At 38.4% G+C, this 18,504-nt stretch overlaps 1 protein-coding gene across 7 annotated transcripts in view; it reads left to right on the top strand.

The window, feature by feature from the left end:
• The window catches only part of xkr7b (XK, Kell blood group complex subunit-related family, member 7b), a 78,570-nt gene extending 70,577 nt beyond the window's left edge, over window positions 1-7,993 (top strand). For all 7 annotated transcript variants that reach the window (XM_088937500.1, XM_088937498.1, XM_088937503.1 and 4 more), the window contains one exon: window positions 7,050-7,993. In XM_088937500.1, coding sequence (XP_088793626.1) covers window positions 7,050-7,993 — 944 coding nt within the window. The remainder of the gene's footprint in view (window positions 1-7,049) is intronic.
• Window positions 7,994-18,504: the final 10,511 nt, after the last annotated feature.

Raw genomic sequence — 18,504 nt, 5'->3', positions numbered from 1 at the left:
CTCTAAGATCCAGACAATTCAACAATAATCAATGCTGACAGGTAATGTATACCGTACTGTATAAAATGCCCTATTTCCATATTTTGCATACAGCATGAGTAATTGGGAAGGATACATCTATCAACCAAAAACAGAGCTGGATTGCAGAAATAGAGCTTTCAGACAGGTTCACCCGACAGTGTTTACTTTACTTAATTCCTTTATCTTCAGAGAATGGTATCATTTCAGAGAGGATGGTTTGCAAAACATACCTTTTGAGATTTTCAAAACTGGCTAAACACTGCAGTTTAGTGGTTGCCAATGGCACTTTATACAACAAGTTGCAATACTCAAATGTGTTAACAAAGCTTGTTTTATCCAAGAACACTCCACACTGCACTGCTTTTTAACCCTAGTATGGGAGAGGCAGCCTGTTGCAGTGTGTAGAGCTGCTGCACACATGGGCCTGGAGTGGAGGAGTTTGGCTCACAGCTGGTGTTCCAGCAGTAGGATAAGATCTACTGACCATCTGTAAGCTGGACACAGGAGTTTTACTAGTAATGGGCATTTTAACACCAAAAAAAAAACAGTCAGAGACAAATGCTTTCTGCTCTGAGATTCCTTGCCAAAAGCCAAGAAGAGGGTGAAGAATAAAAAGAATTGCAAAGACGTAATGGTACAGTATATGTATATTTTCCCGGAAGCCAGCTAATCTCCCAGTATGTCTTACATACAGTACAAACTCCATGCAAATAACACTCCAGGTCCAGAACTGAACCCAGGGCCGCATCACTGTGAGGCAGCAATGCCGACGATTGTGCCCATGTGTTTTTATTGCCTGTTTTTTTTTTGGGCGCTTTACAATTTAATTATGTGCCTAGATACTTTATAAGTCTAAATTCATTGCATGTCACTTATAATCAGTTCTGCCATCCATCATAGCATATACTGTATGTATTATCTTCTGCATTTAAGTCATTGTTGACTTCAACAGAAGTAACATCAGTCTAGCCACATGCAAGCTGACAGTTCAGCTAAGGTGGAACATTGCTTCCTGTCATGTCTTAAGCCTGTGCCATTGAAAGAAAAAATCCTTTCAATGTTACTGCTTCTTGAGAGTCATGGAAGCTTTATGTTATGATCTAAAATGTCAGCTAAGAACCCATTAACCTTAACAGTATTTTAGGGAGCTGCATTGAATCGACAAGTGCTTTGACAGGATGTTCTTTTCTGTGTCATTTTATTTTTTGTCTTGTTTAGCAATTATCGCCTTTTTTAGGCTGAATGGTGTATATCCGCTTTCTTTCTGCAATCCGCTCACCCCAGCTGTAATTGTAAACAAAGCTGAACCCATCAGGATGGTCTGGCAGAAACCTTTGTATACCATGAAAGCACATTTCATCTCTATAATGAGTTCATGAAATATTACTCCCCTTCTCTGCTCAGAATCTGAAATGGTCTCCTAAACTAAAAAAAAATGCACAGTCAGTCTTCATTAGGGTAGACACTGATGCCTGTAACCCTGCTGCCCATTTCTAAGCAGAGATGCATGGTTTGGAAGCTGTGGCTCTGCGTACAAAATGTATTCTACCTTTATTGATGGCAAACCTCGGCTTTAAAAGCAAAGAATATTGAAACTCTCAACAAGAAATCACCACACTTAGAAGCTCTGGTAATTCACATTTTTAGATAGTCTGAAGAGTTGGTGGATGTTCTGTTCTGAAAGCAACAGACTAATTCTTAGGGTATTAATTATGTAACAGGTCCCAGGCAGGGATACCATGTAACAGGTTCTGAATATTAAATAAAGGGAAATAAGGTTCAGAAGGGGGTAAGTCATGGCTTCAAAGTCGATCCCATTTACTTATGAAAAGAAGTGCCACACTGCCCACTCTCTCTACCCTCTCCAGTGTTCAGACAGCTCCCTCTACCTATCCCTTTGAGCTCTGCAGTTTGTGTATCGTGAAACCCTAGTCTTGGGTTCAACCAACCTTTCCCCTTTCAGAACAGACATGCAATAAAGAACACCTGACAGGGAGTTTAGAATGGCCTTTGTGCACATCTCCGTTTGTATTCTCATATCTAACCTCCATTTCTCCTGAAAGGAAAAGATGTCAGTTCTGTTTCAGTAGCTGTGCAGTTGTCTTGCTAACCCAAACCACATCACCACTAAGCTATGGGATACCATCTTAAAAGAATGCACTTCAAACCGAAAATTTTGGATTATTCAGCTTCAAACTACCTCTAGTATTAAGAGTCTCAGCATCTGAATACTTTGAGAAGCATATTTTAGCTTTAACCCCTCTGTGCTGCAGGACCAAGAGACTCACGAGGTGGAATGAGTCAAGGAGCTGCTGTAAGGGTGATCTTGGGATGCAGGAAGGGGTGCAATGAATTCTGGGAGAAAAACATTTAGATCGAGTTTGTAAAAAAGCTAAAAAACTGTTAGATAAAACCCAGAGCCCATTTATAGTACAGCTTTCAGGTACCTAAAGACCTGTTTCAGAGACATTGTTCAATAGCTCGTCTCACAGAGAGGAATGTTTCTCTCGCAGTTTTCTTTGATTTAGGCCCCTGCAAATATCTGCGGGTTGTCAAATTACACATATCCACAGATTCGATTTGCCGGTAATTTTCTGCAGACACTGCCATTCCCAGGGCTTGTCTTGATTGACACACTGACCATTGCCACAAGCATCTTCCTTAAGTGACAAGACCGCAGCCTAGACAATTGCTAACTCAGTACTTTCCAGCTTTTAGGCTGAATTTCCCTCAAGGCTATCAAACTATAGAGCTCATAGACTTCTCTTTGAAGTCATGGTCTTCTACAAGGGGTGAAAATTGCTCAGATTGGGTTAAAAATAAAATCGATATTACTATTAAACACACACCAGTAAACAGGAACCGCCAAGCAACCACATACAAAAAATGGAACAAAGTAGTGGGCAAAAGTGAGTGTTACTGGAGGTCAGAACATTCACTTCTAGAATAAACTGTACCACTTCAACATGCTAGTTAAATTCTGTGGTTAGTAAGGGCTGAATGTCTGATTTTTAAAATTGTATTTCTGTACTCATATTTTGCAATGCATTAGAAGACTCGTGTACAGCTTACTTCGATCTTAATGGGTCAGTGTAGGACCTTAGGAGTAGCTGAAAGAACAGAGACTCCTTAAGATGTATTTTTCGGTTTCTCTTTATTTTTTATTTCAGTTTCCTATTCACATCTGAAAGTGCTGACAACTAAATTCTTGTCTCATCCATCTAGACTTTTTTCACTCCATTCCAGGAACATTATCCATTTTGAAATTAAAAAAAATTGGCTGGATTGTTTTTGTACGTCCTCCCAGTGGTTCATTCATGAAAAAGTCAATATGCATGCACGTTACACCTCCACTTTTTTCTAGACGTAAGCAGACTGCATGGCATGCCAGATTTCTCCTTTTACTGTAAGAGATTTTTAAAAAATCACCCTTCTCTTCCCTCTTCAAACTCCCACTTCTATCCACCAGTTAAATCCTGAGTTTGAACATTAAATGCAGGTAAGAAAGTAATTGTGCTGCAGATTAAACCTAGTGGGTGATTGTATTTCCTGTATTTTTTTATGCTAGTGTGATCTGTTCCCTCTGATGTTAGATTCAATTAAGATTGTCATGCGTACTGTCCCGGTGGCTTGAACACACTTCGGTCGAAACTGTAGCCAAAGAGTTTGAAGTATTGACTAATGCTTTCAGCCAGGCAGCTAATTAAGATGTTCCTTAATCTGGCTTTCCTCCAAATGGATGGGAGAAAGGAACTGGATAAAATATTTATGATGACTTTAAATTCAGTAAAACACTCAGCAGTTTGACCAGTCAATTTTAGAAAGAAGAGTTTTTTGCCTAGCTCTTTTTTGCTAGGGATACCAAGCTCAATCAGGTTTGGATCAGAAATTACTGCAGAGTAATTTAACAGCTTTGGAAAACAAAAAAGGCTTCTCACAGACAATGTTGGCAAACACTAAATGCTTAGTAACAATGTGTGATTTCACGGCATTAATCTTGAAAGTGTCACTGTTTACCAATGTTAAGTCCCTATTCACTCAACTAGTTAAAAGAATTGGCTTCACTTGAAAGTTATGTCCTAAGCCCTGTCATTAGCTATGATGTCCTCAGCATGTCATGCAACAGTGATCTCTACAGCTTGCCATGCAGTGTTGCCTGTGTGAGGTACATCACTCCTGTAAGCAGAGCTATCTCTGATGTGACTTGTAGAGTGGAGCAAGGCAGTGACAACAGTTTACATCTAGCACTTCAGTCTGGTTTAAGTCTGTGGCATTCACAAATAATTTATTTAGCTTTTGTCTATGTGCAGTTAGTGCAGTTTGATTAATGTTTGATCCCACTGAAAATATTTTCTATTGAATTTGTAATATTTATAGTCCTGTAACAAATGCATTCAACTCAACAAGAAACATATTATACATCTTAATATATCAATGATCCTAATTATTTTTTTTAATTTAATAAATCAAATGTACTAAAACTTCCTTGTAGAAGGGTACTAAATAACTTTGTGTTATTCATTTTAAATTATTACTAACGCTAATAACAGAAGGAGACAGGAGTATTAGCAGTAAAAAAATAATCATTGTTGTAACAGTATAGGTTGAATGTGTTTCAGTAGTGCTTTTCATCCCAAAAATACTTTAAATGTTGAATCTGGTTCATCCACTACCAGTGTGCTGGCAGCCCCACTGCACAGTATATCAAGTAGAGAGGTGAGAAATTTCTTCTCCAATTAAATTAAGGTGAAACTTTTAGGGATGCTAGGTTACATACTGTAACTTTCATCCAACCATTTATTTAGAGAAGCCAAAGTACCAAATTCTATGACATGGCTGGATGACTTGTTCCATACTCCCACAAACCTTTGTGCAAAGAAAGGAATCCTGTTTTCTGTCTTAAATGCATTCCCTCACCCTTTCCTTTTATGTCCTCTTCTTTGTGTTTGAAAACAATCAGCTGAGTTGACTTTGTCAGTGCCTTTGAGGATTTTGAATACTTGTATTAGGACCCCTCATAATCCTCTCTCTTCAAGATTAAATTTCTTGAGCTCATTTCAAAAATGCATTTCCTTCAGCCTGTCAGTGTAGGACATCTTAAACCACAGAATGTGTCTGGTTGATCTTCCTTAGACTGCTTGCTGAGCAGGAGTATCTTTTCCATAACACAATGTCCAAAATTGCACACAATATTCTAAATGACAGCTCACTTGCCCCTACTAAAATTTTGCATAGCATCCCTTGATTTACATTCTACACTTTCAAATATGTATCCTAACATTTTTTGTCTATTTAATTGCTTCCTCAATTTGCCTAGAAGATGTAAATGATGTGTCAGCATCATTTATACCAACAAGTTGTGTAAGCCCAAAACAGAATTTATCCAGGACATGGGGGTTAACGCCCCTATTCTTACAAATAGTGCCATTGGTCTTAGTATACTAAGTGAGCTCCTCGCTTTAACCTTAACAGAGAAATAGTGCCACTAGTTCCAGTATCGCTGTGCTGTTGCTATTTTATCAGATCCGCATGTTGGCTTTTTCATGTTGAACATTTTTATGAAGTTCTGCTGACTTACATATTGCACCATGCTGCAGGGGTATTGGGTAGCCATCACAAGGGGGCCAGGTATGATCACATCAGGCAGATGGGAAACAGAATCCTGGGTGACCTCTGCTGGACTGAAATGCTTGTGCACTCAGGTGGACTCAATTGTCTACTCTGCTTCTTCTTTACTACTGGGCCGTTATCTAGAAACCATGGAGGAACCAAACCTAAAACCCCACCTGCCATTCTGTTGCAATGTCTGCACCAGCTGTAAATGTGACCTCAAGACATCTGCTTTCAGCTCTCTCCAGCCCTCTCATCATTAGCCGCAAATGTAAAACTAGTGAGATCTGTCTGTTTGCTGTGCAGAAAGAACAGTCATGAGCTTAAAACTTCAGATGTCCATAAATGGTCTCTTACAGTGTGGGTTTTGCTAATTGTGCATTGTCTTAGTGTAGACAATATTCCTGCACGCTATATACATTATAAAATATTGCATGCACGTAGCAGAATATACTGTATTTTGACATATAAATGCATGCATTATAAATGATATTTTTTAATGTTTCAGATAATTCAAGATTTGAGCAGAAATAATCAAAAATGATTAAAGTTCATCATGCCATCATCTGAAGTTGGGAAAATACAATATACAGTATTTCCATCGCATTTACTTCAGGCATAAAGACACTAAAGAGTACCAACTTAAAACACTGTAGATTTTAAAAGGATAATATTTTTGTGTAAAAGGGACAGATGTTAAGCCTCAAAACCTCTTGAATATTTAACTATTATGGAGCCTAGCAGTCACTGTAGCTCACCATGGGGTTGTCTCAAGCACAGTGTGAACCTAGCCCTGATCACTGTGTCCAATAAAATATATTTGTAATGGACAGTTTTCTTGATATTAATGTCCCTCCAAACAAAGAAGAACAACAGAGATCACATTATGTAAAAGAGAAATAGTCTAGTTTTCCTATTAAATGTTTACTATTTTGCAGTATTTTTTCTGTAGGAAAAAATAAAATGATGATTAAATGTTTCTCCAAATCCACAGCAGGATGTGTCTGAAATACAAATACTTTTTAGAATTGTAATGAAAAGTCATTTGTAATGAACAGTTTTTAATTCTGCTAAATACTGCAAGTAAGCTCGTCCCGCTGAAGGGAATAATATCAGTATCGGCGCCAAAAAGTCTTTTTAAATCAGGAATATTGCATATGCTGTTAACATTAACCTTTTGTATTAAAAATGTAGTGTGTACTGCTTACACCTTAAAACAAAGACTGATGTTTTGACCCAGGACTAAGGAATCACAGGAATCACATGTATTTGCTGACAATAACTAGTAAACAAAACAATTTTTCTATCCAATGTATCATTTCGAGCTGAAGTGCATTTAAGCTACCTAGATGATAGTCGTATGAATGTGAAACAGCAGTCCCAGGGGAGTTCACACTTTTTTTTCTTCCCTGATGTAGGCCTGTCAGCCTCGGCCTCTCTGGTCTCGCTGGCATGGATGATTGCCTCCTACCAGAAGGTCCTCCGCGATTCCCGTGAGGACAAGATGGCCATGTCCTATAAGGCCGTCATCATTCAGATGCTGTGGCACCTTTTCACCATCGGGGCCCGAACCATCGCTTTCGCTCTCTTTGCCTCTGTGTTCCAGCTCTACTTTGGCATCTTCATCGTCACCCACTGGTGCATCATGACCTTCTGGATTATCCAGGGTGAGACAGACTTCTGCATGTCCAAATGGGAGGAGATCATCTACAACATGGTGGTGGGAATCATCTACATCTTCTGCTGGTTCAATGTGAAGGAAGGGCGGAGCCGCTACCGTATGTCCATCTACTACTTCATCACCCTCTCTGAAAACGCTGCCTTGACGGTGCTCTGGTATCTCTACCGGGGTCCGCAGACCACAGACTTCTGCGCCTTAATCATAGTTTGTGTGGTGGTCTGCAGCTTCGCTCTTGGAATGTTCTTTATGTTCATCTACTACTGCCTCCTGCACCCGAATGGACCGATATTTGGGTCGCAATGGGGCTGCGTGGAAGAGGAAGGGCCAGAACCTTGTGCAGCACCCCCTGATGTTGTCACAAGCCCCCCCAGGCCCCTGCAGAGGACTATGGGTGTGGACAGGGAACTGGTACCAGGAGACAGAGAAAGCTGTCTGCCCGTTTTTCAAGTGAGGCCTTGTGTGCCTCCTACTCCAGTTCCTCGCACCCCCCGGACAGAAGGGCCAGTCATTAGGATAGACTTGCCCAGAAAGCGGTACCCAGCCTGGGATGCCCATTTCATTGACAGGAGGCTCCGCAAGACTATCCTCGCACTGGAATCCACTTCTCCTGTTACGCCCCGATTGCAGTACAGAAGTATCAGTGCGCCCAAGGAAGTGATGGAGTACGAGACCACAGTGTAACCAGTCTTCACTGAGGTCTAAGACCTGATGAGAGGCACCCCATCCTTTACAAGGAAGTTAATACGCAGACGAGGGTCAGGGGCTGTTGACCTCACAGGCTTAACGCCAGCGTACCGTATCCAGGCACATTGGGCACATTTGCAGACAACAATAAGGCCAGAGAGTGTGCAAAAGCAATCTGAAGAAACTGCTGCAGAAGAGGGTGCCAGTCAGATTTGTATACTGTATGTTTTTCTTTACTGGCTGTAGCAGAAAAAGAATTCTTTTGCAGTTCAGCAGCGTTTGACATGAAGCCCGCGCGTCTTTATTGAGTTGACTTGGTAGCACTGCATTATTAATATGCAAAGGGTTGTAGGTTGGTTTGCTTCGATATGGTAATGGTTTGCAGACTTGTCTTTTTTTTTTTCTCAGTGGCCATGTCTTGTAACTTATTTTTTATAACCAAGTTTATATGTCTGCCTTACTTTCGGGTTATTGTAGAGTTTGTGACTGATACAATCCAATTGTTTGTTAACTAAAAGTTTACAGTTTTGGCCAAACCATTGTAATGTCAGTTAATGAAAAAAGCATATTATAAATGGTATATCCTTATTCAAAAACAAAAAGCTGTGATCAAAGTGTAGATGGCTAAAATACAGTAGCAAAATGGCTGAGGATAACAGCCTTAAAAACAATGACTAGCTTGTGAAAATCTTTTTTATTTGTGATTATTTAAAGTGAATTGATAGATTGTCTGGAACCGCTTTTATGACATTTCCTGCTATAATAAATGTCGACCCTACATATAATCTTCCCTTAGCTCCGGTTATCAACACTAATGAAAAGACAATAAGAGCATGGGAAGACTTTTGTCTCACAGCAGTAGGTGCTAGAAATGAGTGGAAAGACTGCAATGTTTTTGTATCACTTAATCTTTCAAATTTGAAATGCATAAAAATGGGATGCTGCTCTACTTAAAAGTAGAATCTTTTACACACAGTCTTGTCAATCAATCCTGTCTGTAGCATCAGCTGAAGCAAACCGAGACCAAATCAGGCTCAAACAAAGAGGGGGAAGACATCGTATTTTGCTTTCTTTTTTGACTCGCAAGATTTCGGTTCCTCTGTCTTTACCATATGAGAAACCAGCTTACAATTATTTGCCCCGACTTCTCAACATATTGCGAAAGGGTCATACTGTGTTTGTCGCTGGTGAGGCAATGGGGAATGTCACTTTGCAGCAGATCCACAATGGTGAATCCAACTCCCATGCAGGAAGAGGCCAGTAGCTTTATGGAACAAGACAGGGGAGAGGGGGAAGGGGAGTCCTCAGTATCAATGAGTTAACATTGGTGCTAACTGTGAGTCTGGTTAAAGCACCACTTAAGCCAACAGTACAGTCAAGCCTTACTCTGTCAATTGCTGGTCATGGCCAGACTGTTGCTATTCACTGCAAAAAAGTATATGTACAGTAAATCTAAATAATTACAATGAAACAAAGACATAAATAATAATCATGGTGTTGATGATGAAAGTTCTAATATTATTAATAATGATGGAATAATACTGATAACTGGTACATTTTTTAAAGAACTGATCATGTATGAGACAGCATCCCACAGTGTGAGTTGAGTGTTGGTTCACTACAGGCCTGGTTGGATCTGGATTGATTACTGTTCTGTTGAACACTGTGTGCTGCTGAATGAAAGACATCTGATTATAGGAGTCACAATTGTTTCATTAAGCCTGAGCAGCATTAACCAACCTGGAGGAGAAAAACCCTGTTTTGATTATTTAAAAAAGAAAACCTGTTTCCATAAATATATATATGTTACACTGGTGCTGAACATGTGAAAGTCTCTACTAACATACAGGACAACTAATAAATGGACTATAATTGTTGGTCCACTATGGATTGGTTCTAAGACGGTTTAGTGTAATTATAATCAGACTCCCTTGAAAAGCATGAACCCATTACTCGAAGAGCATAAGTTCCAACCACGATTAAAATCCAGGGTTGGTGAGCATACTTCTCTACAATTTGCCCAGAATGCTTTGCAAATGTGCCTCACAACCTGACAGCACAGAAATTCCAGGTCAGACGGCAAAGTGGTCAATCTTTCTGGGTGCTAATACAACCTGGTGCTGATGCAGAGAAAGATGCCCAACTGCGTCAAAGCCTGCAGAGCTGCTGTGTGCCCTACAGGCTCACAGACCAAACTGGGAACCATTATATTCTCTTGGGTTTCATCCAAACCAGGTGTATACTAATTAATCAAGCTACATTTTAAAAGAAATGACTTTCACACACATTTGTGTCTAGGCTGATCTTATTTCATAAATTGACAGTAAGACTGGAACAACTACAAATTAACCAAAAAGAGGGAAATAATCATTTTAGATCTTTTCTTTTTTTGAGGGGTGAGAGAGGGAGATGCGGCGTGTAGTGATGTTCCATGCCAAATATATGGGACTATTTTTTTTAAGTCTGAATATTAATGACAAGCCAAAATGAGACTTCTGTAAAAAAATACCTATTGCAAACCAGTTTTTTACATCATCATGAAATTATATTTAAGTCTCTAGAGAAGTATTTACACGGCAAGGAATGGCTAAAGGTTTACAATATCTAGTCTGTTTCTGTTGGCAACCAAGGTGCCAGTCTGAAATTACGGCATTATGTAAATTGCAGACGAACAGTGGCTAATGACAAGAGTCACAACAAATATCACTTTTGATTTATCACATTTAAATGAAAACTTTTTTCTTTCCTTTAAGCGTGACCTTATTCTTAAAGTTCCTTAAGGAATCACTAAGCGTACTAAAATCTGGTCTGGCAGAGATGTGTTATGATTATCATCAGAACATGGCCGTTACACCTCTGGCCTTTCCAGTTCATTCTATAGCAGAATGCTGCTGCACCTAGCATTGCCATTATTTAATTCATAAATTAGTGGGATAGCTATAACTTTTAAGGTGCTGGTTTTATTAAAAACTATTTTCTCAAGCTGGATGTGTTGAAGAGGGCTGAAAAGGGTATAAGTTGAATGTTCCTGATCCAAGCTGACTTTGTGGGAAAAAATGCTATTCAGTCCTTCAGATCCCATTATGTCAAGTAATAGTTCTGAACCAGTAAAGGCATTATAATGGTAACCATAAAAACATGTTGAATATTTCTTTTCACCTTGCTATGACTTCTCACCAGGCAAAAGGAATAACTCTTAGAATAATGGGATTGCATTCAGCTGCAGTTTTTGTCCAATGATGCTCTACATGATTGGCTATTAATAACATTCTGAATTTAGCCAGTATGTACTTACAGGCAAGTTTTGGTTTCCCACACTACGCAACTCTCCACTGTCGAATGCTGTCAGGTGATTGCATTTGTTAAATGACATGTATGATGCCATTTTGTCTGGTAGAAATGTCTTACAATTTCTAGAGCCATTTATTTGTTTGTTTATTTGCCTGTTGTCGTCTTGGCGTTTCATTCTTTGACATGTCTTTGTTCACAGATTTGTTTGAAACTGCTCTGCCTGAATGTGTTTTGAAATGCTTTCTACTGAACATGCAGGGGTAAAATACTTTGTTAAATACAAGCGACTGGACAAAGCACATTTCTGCCTCTGATTCTTCAGCAGTTGAATTTGTACTTTTTGCTTTCCGTTTTTCAGGCTTTGCAAAAAAAAAATTAATCTTGTCCTGGTCTCACAAATTGGAAGTTTGCCACACAAAATAGTGAACATTTTGCAAGACTTCCTCAAGGATAAAGGATATAAGTTCAGGAAAAACGGTTTTCCCAAGATAGCGTGGCTGTGAATGTTGATCGCATGCAGAATGGGTCCCACTGTCTGATGTGAGTGAAACATTTATGAGGAATTGTGTCTTGTTGCGTCACACACAAGGTCAGACCTTTAAAGAAAACAATAGTGAGCTTATATTCAAACTAAAAAACAAAGATATTGCATTTTACTTCAGAAAAGCTACCCAAAGCTATGAAAGAGTTCTGTAGATGTTTGTATTTGTCCTGATGAAATATCCTGTACTTTCAAGGCATTTAAATAGCAAATTTGTATAAATAATTGTCAGTGCCTGAGAGGTTTTCTCTCTTGAAACATGCTTTAAACAAGCAATCGAAAATATTCTAATGTTACAGGTTGTGGTTGCCTAGGTAATACAGGCATAGCTCCCCTCTCAAAGGCAAGCTTTGGGTAAGGACTGTGTTTTGTTCAGAAACTTGTGTATTATAATTTACCAACTTGGTGTTCCAATTATACAGTGATATGAGAAGGGAGTGGATGTGTTACAATCACAGCTACGTAATGAAATTGACCCATCTCTCACTTCTATTGCCACGTTCTTAATACTGTGGGAGGTGGGACAACCCGAGCTACTGTAATCTATGAACAACAGCTGGTGGAAAAGCTGGGTGTGTTTCAAATGTTGGTCCAGAATACATAAGGACAATTTGTGAAGATGCATGCATGCAAATTAAAGTGTATATCCTTTCCTGTTTTTTTTTTCTTTTGCAACTGTAAAGCCTAGCAGTCTGTTTGTTTTCTACTGCTGAACTATAAGGTGCTTATGCGTAACCATGGGTGAGCTAACGGATTTTGTGTGGAAAGGTTAACACCTCTCTTTCCAAATGTCAGTCGAAGGAACGAGATGTTCGTTCCACAGAGAATAGAACGCTGGCCGGTCTCTTGCTTACTCACGTAGCATTGTGATTTTAACCAAACATCCTGCTTGCGCATGGGGAAGCTCAGGCTTCACTTGTCAGAAAAATCACACCCACTTTGAGAACAAGACGCAAAAAGTATTGTGTGGAAATGCATGATGAAATCAATTTAAAGAAACTCAACAGGTTTATTCAGGAACGTGAAGGTCAAAAGATGGAGATGAAGCACAAAGGTGTTTAATTTTTTCAAATCAAAAATGTTGTCAGTACATCTTTAATGCCCATAATCTGTGTTATTAAGTCTGTAATCAATTCTAAGGTATTTGTTCTTACCATGAAAAAGACTATATAAAATAATAATAATATAATTATCCTTCATATTACACATGCAATAATTATCTTGATGGTTGATAGTTCTAATACTCAACTTACAGAGTTCAAGCAACTCTCCACCCATAGCCTAACTGAATCCTTTAGGCATGAGAAACAAACACTACCAGACATAGGTTTTAAAGGTTAAATTACATTAAAATGTCCCCTTTTTGATACTGTATAAAGAACATAATTTATGCATCCAATACCAGTGCTTTATTTAGAATTACTTTTTCACTACAAAACTCATCCAGTGTCCTTAAACTGTATTTTTAACTTCAGCCTAATTGATTTTTTTCTGCATAATCTTTCAATATAACTGAATCATAATCAATTGACATTACATGGATAGACACAGCTGTGAATCCGAGTGTTAGCGTGTTCAGTATTATTCAGAATAGCTTTAATTCAGTTTGTGGCAAAGAAACAAGTGTTCAGTAAAACGACCAATGCATTTATCTAGGGAATAACATTTTTGAGTGCAGCGCTAAATGAGCTAAAAAAGAAGCTGAAACATTTTAAATATAGCCGTTAGCAAACAGGTTTTCTCATTGTCCAGTGCTTTGAAGAAAGAGCTCTGATAAGAACACTTCTATTTTCGGGTCTATTTTCAATTACATTCTGTGGAGCAGGGTCGGATTCATACCCTTGTAGGCCCTGCAGGCACTTCTCTTTCTTAGGCCATTTGGTAGAGGTATGTTTATAGGTGTATCAATTTCTATTGGTAAATGGGTGGTCAAAATGACATTGAATATTTTTGGATAGCTTATCCTTGCTATATACATATTTATTCCAGAAGAAACCTTTTTGTTAAAGGTTTTATCATACAAGTAAAAAACAAGGTCATTTCTTTCATGGGCTCTTTAGTTTTCACAGGGCCTAGGCACAGTAGGCACGGTAAGCAGAGCATAATACAGCCTTGTTGTTGGGGTGGAGTGAAGGTGGTACAGTAGGTAGGATTCTATATTTCACAGTGGGCATGTTTAAAACAAGCAGGGAGCTGCGTCAGCATGGGTAGGCTGCAGAGGAACATGTAAAGGTTTATTCCATGCTGAAAAGAAAAGAGAAGAGACACAATATTTCAACTGTGGAGTTAGATATGGAAGATCTGATGAAGACTTCACAGCCGAAGCTTTGTGGCTCTTCTCATTTCTTTTTGGCATGGAATAAACCTTTACATGTTTAAAACAAGGTAACGAGCTGTTCAGAAAACCTATCTGCACCCAAAGTGAGCTGAGGGGAGCAGTGGGAAAGCCTCTAGTGGTGGCACAGACGTAATCCTCTCCTGTGACCTTGTCCTCATTGCTTGAGCTTCCACCACTCCCCTCTCAAGGTTATGAGAAAAGCCGTTAAAGAGCGCCCTCTTCTGGACACAGAAACATAGTCTCGGATCATTTTTAAAGAGGATAAACTCCAGTCTTCAGTGTCCTGCAAGTTCAATAAACAACTATCCAATAAAGTTAATAAGAGGCAACTTAACCTCTTAATCAGTTCAGTTAAATAATTAAGATCAAACTGAGAGCTCAAATAGAGCAAATATTAGTAGAAACTGGGTTATTGGGGAAGGACCTAGGACACCTAAGTATTATATAAATAATCAATAATGTCACTATCATTCTTGTGGTACATAAATTGTGTTATACAATTTTTATACCTTTGTGTTTTCAGAAGGAAAAAGGCAATAATTTATGAAGTAGAATATTATTGTAATATAAAAAGATTTTTTTCTACACACAGTTAGAGTCATATCATTGCAAATTATTTTCCTCTCTCAGAACACAAGAACTTCAGAAGCTCCTAGTTATTAATGGTTTTTATTACCTTTCACTGTACAAGTACATTTTTTACAGCCAATCTGTAGCAATAGATTCAACTGTTATAAGACTTCCAACCCCAAAACTCCGAGAAATTTCACAGGATACCATGCCTGTAATTTAATCTAAAGCTGGTGAGACAGACGTTTCTAAAGTAAATCTCCCTTTGTGAAATTTTGGAAAGCCATTACCTGACATTGCCAAGGTTCACATTCTCTTTCCCCCGCAAATAATATCAAACAAAATAATTTGTCATTCTGCCATTACAACAGGTTGACTTTTTTGTGTTTCTTGCTGAAGCCCACCGGCAAAACATACAACCTATTCTTTAAATGATTATCTGCAAAGCTTTCAAAAATAACAAACTGCAAGGTCTGGTTTTTAAAATGGGATGCCTGCAGTGCTGACAGGAGCTGAAAAATATGAAATTTGCAAACTAAAGTCACATACTTTACAAGCGTACTGTAGTCAAGAATCACTGTGAACTCACCTCAACTTTTGCGAAATGTACAATTGTGCTTATGATCAATCAGCAGGCATTCTTAATAAGTCAAAAGCTTTAGTTGTGACAACCTGCTTAGGCCTTTGACTTTAACATTTGGTCAAGGCAACTTAAAATGCAATTCTTTGTACAAATTCCAGTGATAAAAACATTTTAAAATGTGTTCATTCTGTATCTCCACTCTCCCTTTTAAATACCATCCAACATAGTATGCTTTGATGATGCCTTGAAAATATTTTTTTGTATCTTGCAGCATGAAAAGCAACAGAGAAATGTTTCATTGACGTAAAAAATGTTTAGCAAACCCATGGTTATTACAGAAGTGTGGTCTCTCATTTGATGCTCTGACTTCTCTGTTGTATCTGGCAAAATGAAAAGGTGTATGTTGGCACATTGTCATTTTCATATATTCTTCCTAACACTGTTTGTAAAAATATGGTCGATTGTAAATGTGCCATGTGGATATATTGATTTATTTATATGAATTTGAATTTGTTTCTTATGTAATTTTTTATCTACCTCAGCTGTTATTTTTTGTATAGCTTTTTAACCTTGTCTTTCTATTTATTTCCTAGTAAACAAAAAAAGAAAAAAGCAGATTAGTGCTGTTGTATAGCCAGCAATTCAAACATTTCTGTGTTATTTTCTACATTGTGTCGTGCTAGAATTCTTTAAAATGAAACAAATACATTGTTTTAAAATCCATCATCATTACTGATCTCTTTCTCTGGATTAAACAAAGAAAATTGGGGGAAGGATTATCGATCTATAAACTCACCTCTAGAACCAGATGATAGATATCCAATAAGAAGGAATGTAGTTTAAAAAACTACAACACCATCAATATCTAAGGGATTGCAGACACCGTATTGACACCCCCTTTCTAACCACACTGCATCCACCAGAAATCTTTTGCTACAGTTTACAAGGCTGAACTAGCACATAATAATATTCAAAACAATATAAATGACAAACAACTATAGTTGTATAAAATAGGTTATTATTCTAAATGAATATATGAATAACATTGCAAATGAAGGATTTTCAACTGCACCTGTAAACTAAAACAGATTTAAAAAATCTGTAGTTTCGACTACATAGTGGACATACTGTAAAAAGTTTACATACATTTTCATATTTCTTGTTGCTCTTTCTAACCAAGGCAGCAGTTAAATGAAAACGTCAACCTGCCAGGCCAAGGTTATAGTCCCAGCAGCTGAATGCAACTTTCCAATAATAATAAATAATTAGCAGTAAGAATTTGTATAATGGTTTTCATCCCAAAGGATCACAAAGAGTATTCCAAAAAAAAAATAGGGAAGCACACTTCACCCCTCACTGGAATGTAGCACCTACCTGAGTGACTCATGGCAGCAGTTCTATACCCACAGCCTCACTATACAGCAGGTCAGGTGGAGAAGTGGGAAATAGCTTTACCCAATTAAGTACACAGCGAAATTTAGGGAGGTCAAATTATTCAAACCCAGAGTGCAATTTAGCCTGAACACCAGGATTAACACCCCTACTCTTACAAAGTAGCTCCATGTGGTCAGAATCTCAGTTTAACATCTCATCTAAGAGACAGTACCTCATACAGTGTTGCATGTAACAATAGTGAGGCACTGGATTTGGAACTTTTGCTCCAAAGGTAAGAATACCACCTACCAGGTCACGAACACCACTGACAGCAGTAACCTCGTATTCCTCTGGGGTCTCCTCATCCCAGTGCTGATCTGGCCAGGCCCAGCTTTGCATATCTTCTGTTACCTGAAAAGATCAGACTCCAAGGTGGCCCACGCTGCTGTCACTAGAAGGATGTAAGAAACCTGCAGTAAACCAATAGCCTCCATCAAATGAAAAAATTGCATGTTGCATTCAGCACAAGACTCAGTGAATTAATGAGTGAGGGACTGCACCTATTTTGTAATCTGTGGGTAGGCTGAGGTTCTGCTTTAATCAAAGCCTTTAAAGGAAATCAAAACCTGTTTTATTTCAAATAAATAAATATTTATTTCAAATAATTTCACTTACATCCGATTACTGAAGACCCTGATGGCATCCCTTACACAGGGATTAAACACCACAGGTTAGGAGCAGTGATTTGCAAGAAGCAGAATCAAATACGCTCAAAGTTTAAAAGGGCAAAAATACGCAAATGGGAACCTTGTGACGTCCCATTAACTTGGACAGACAATTATTTTCTGCTTGTCTTTACAATGTTTTTTTCCAATAAACAGTCTCATTACAGTAAATATTTCACGTGCCTGATTACTTCCTAACAAAATCTTAGCATTGTAGAGGTGTTGTTTTTGAGTCTTTTAAAGTTTTACACTTGGCCCAAGAATGACGGCTAGAGAGCATTTCGCCCCCCATCTAGTGGTCACGGGAGGTAGTGTGTTATTAAATACAAACAGCAAAAGATGGTTTAAACATTCATCTTTGCAACCGGACTTTTAAAGCAGTTTACATTTCATAGGATATGCGGTAAAGTGATATCAGTTATAAAATCTTGAACTAAATTCTAATTTTTAAAAACAACATTTTTTACTCATATCACCCTTCACAGACAGTAAGGTGTCAAATGAAGAAGTATCAGGATAGCAACAAAACTCTGGTCTTTTTCCTTGCACTACATGTCACTCTTGGACTTGTTGGCTTTGTCCTGTTTGGCTACACAGGTTTTCAAACTTAGAAAAAAAAAACGTAATTGGCAACCACCAGATAAAGTTAAGAAACAGAGAAGGTTTCTTAACTTTTAGGATTTTACAACACACTGTGTGAGAAAAAGTTTCTTCTTTACCTGTACTAAAAACTTGACAAAAAAAACTTTTGCCACAGACTATGCTATTTTTTCACGTTCTTCATGCACAATTATATAAATCGTTCCGCCCAAATAATTTGGTTCCATTAAGACGACTCTATTTTGTCCCGAAACAGACGAAGTACTGCCACTGGATGAGATGTGCACAGACTGCAATAGTTTTCACCCTGGTTTTCACCTCATTAGAATCTCAGGCTTTTATGAAAAACGCTTTGCTTTGTCTGTGGCAGATTTGCAGCCTAGAGAATGGAAGCTGAACCCAAGTTTATATCAGGACTTCTGGTGGAGTTTCCTCTCGCACAGGAAAGCTGAGCTTCCTCTATGGCAAGCAGACCTCCCAATGGGC

Source organism: Atractosteus spatula, chromosome 19, assembly GCF_055471065.1.
Source record: "Atractosteus spatula isolate fAtrSpa1 chromosome 19, fAtrSpa1.hap1, whole genome shotgun sequence".
Lineage (NCBI taxonomy): Eukaryota > Metazoa > Chordata > Actinopteri > Semionotiformes > Lepisosteidae > Atractosteus > Atractosteus spatula.
The sequence above is the reverse complement of the archived record's forward strand: the minus strand, read 5'-3'. Positions and strand labels throughout refer to the sequence as shown.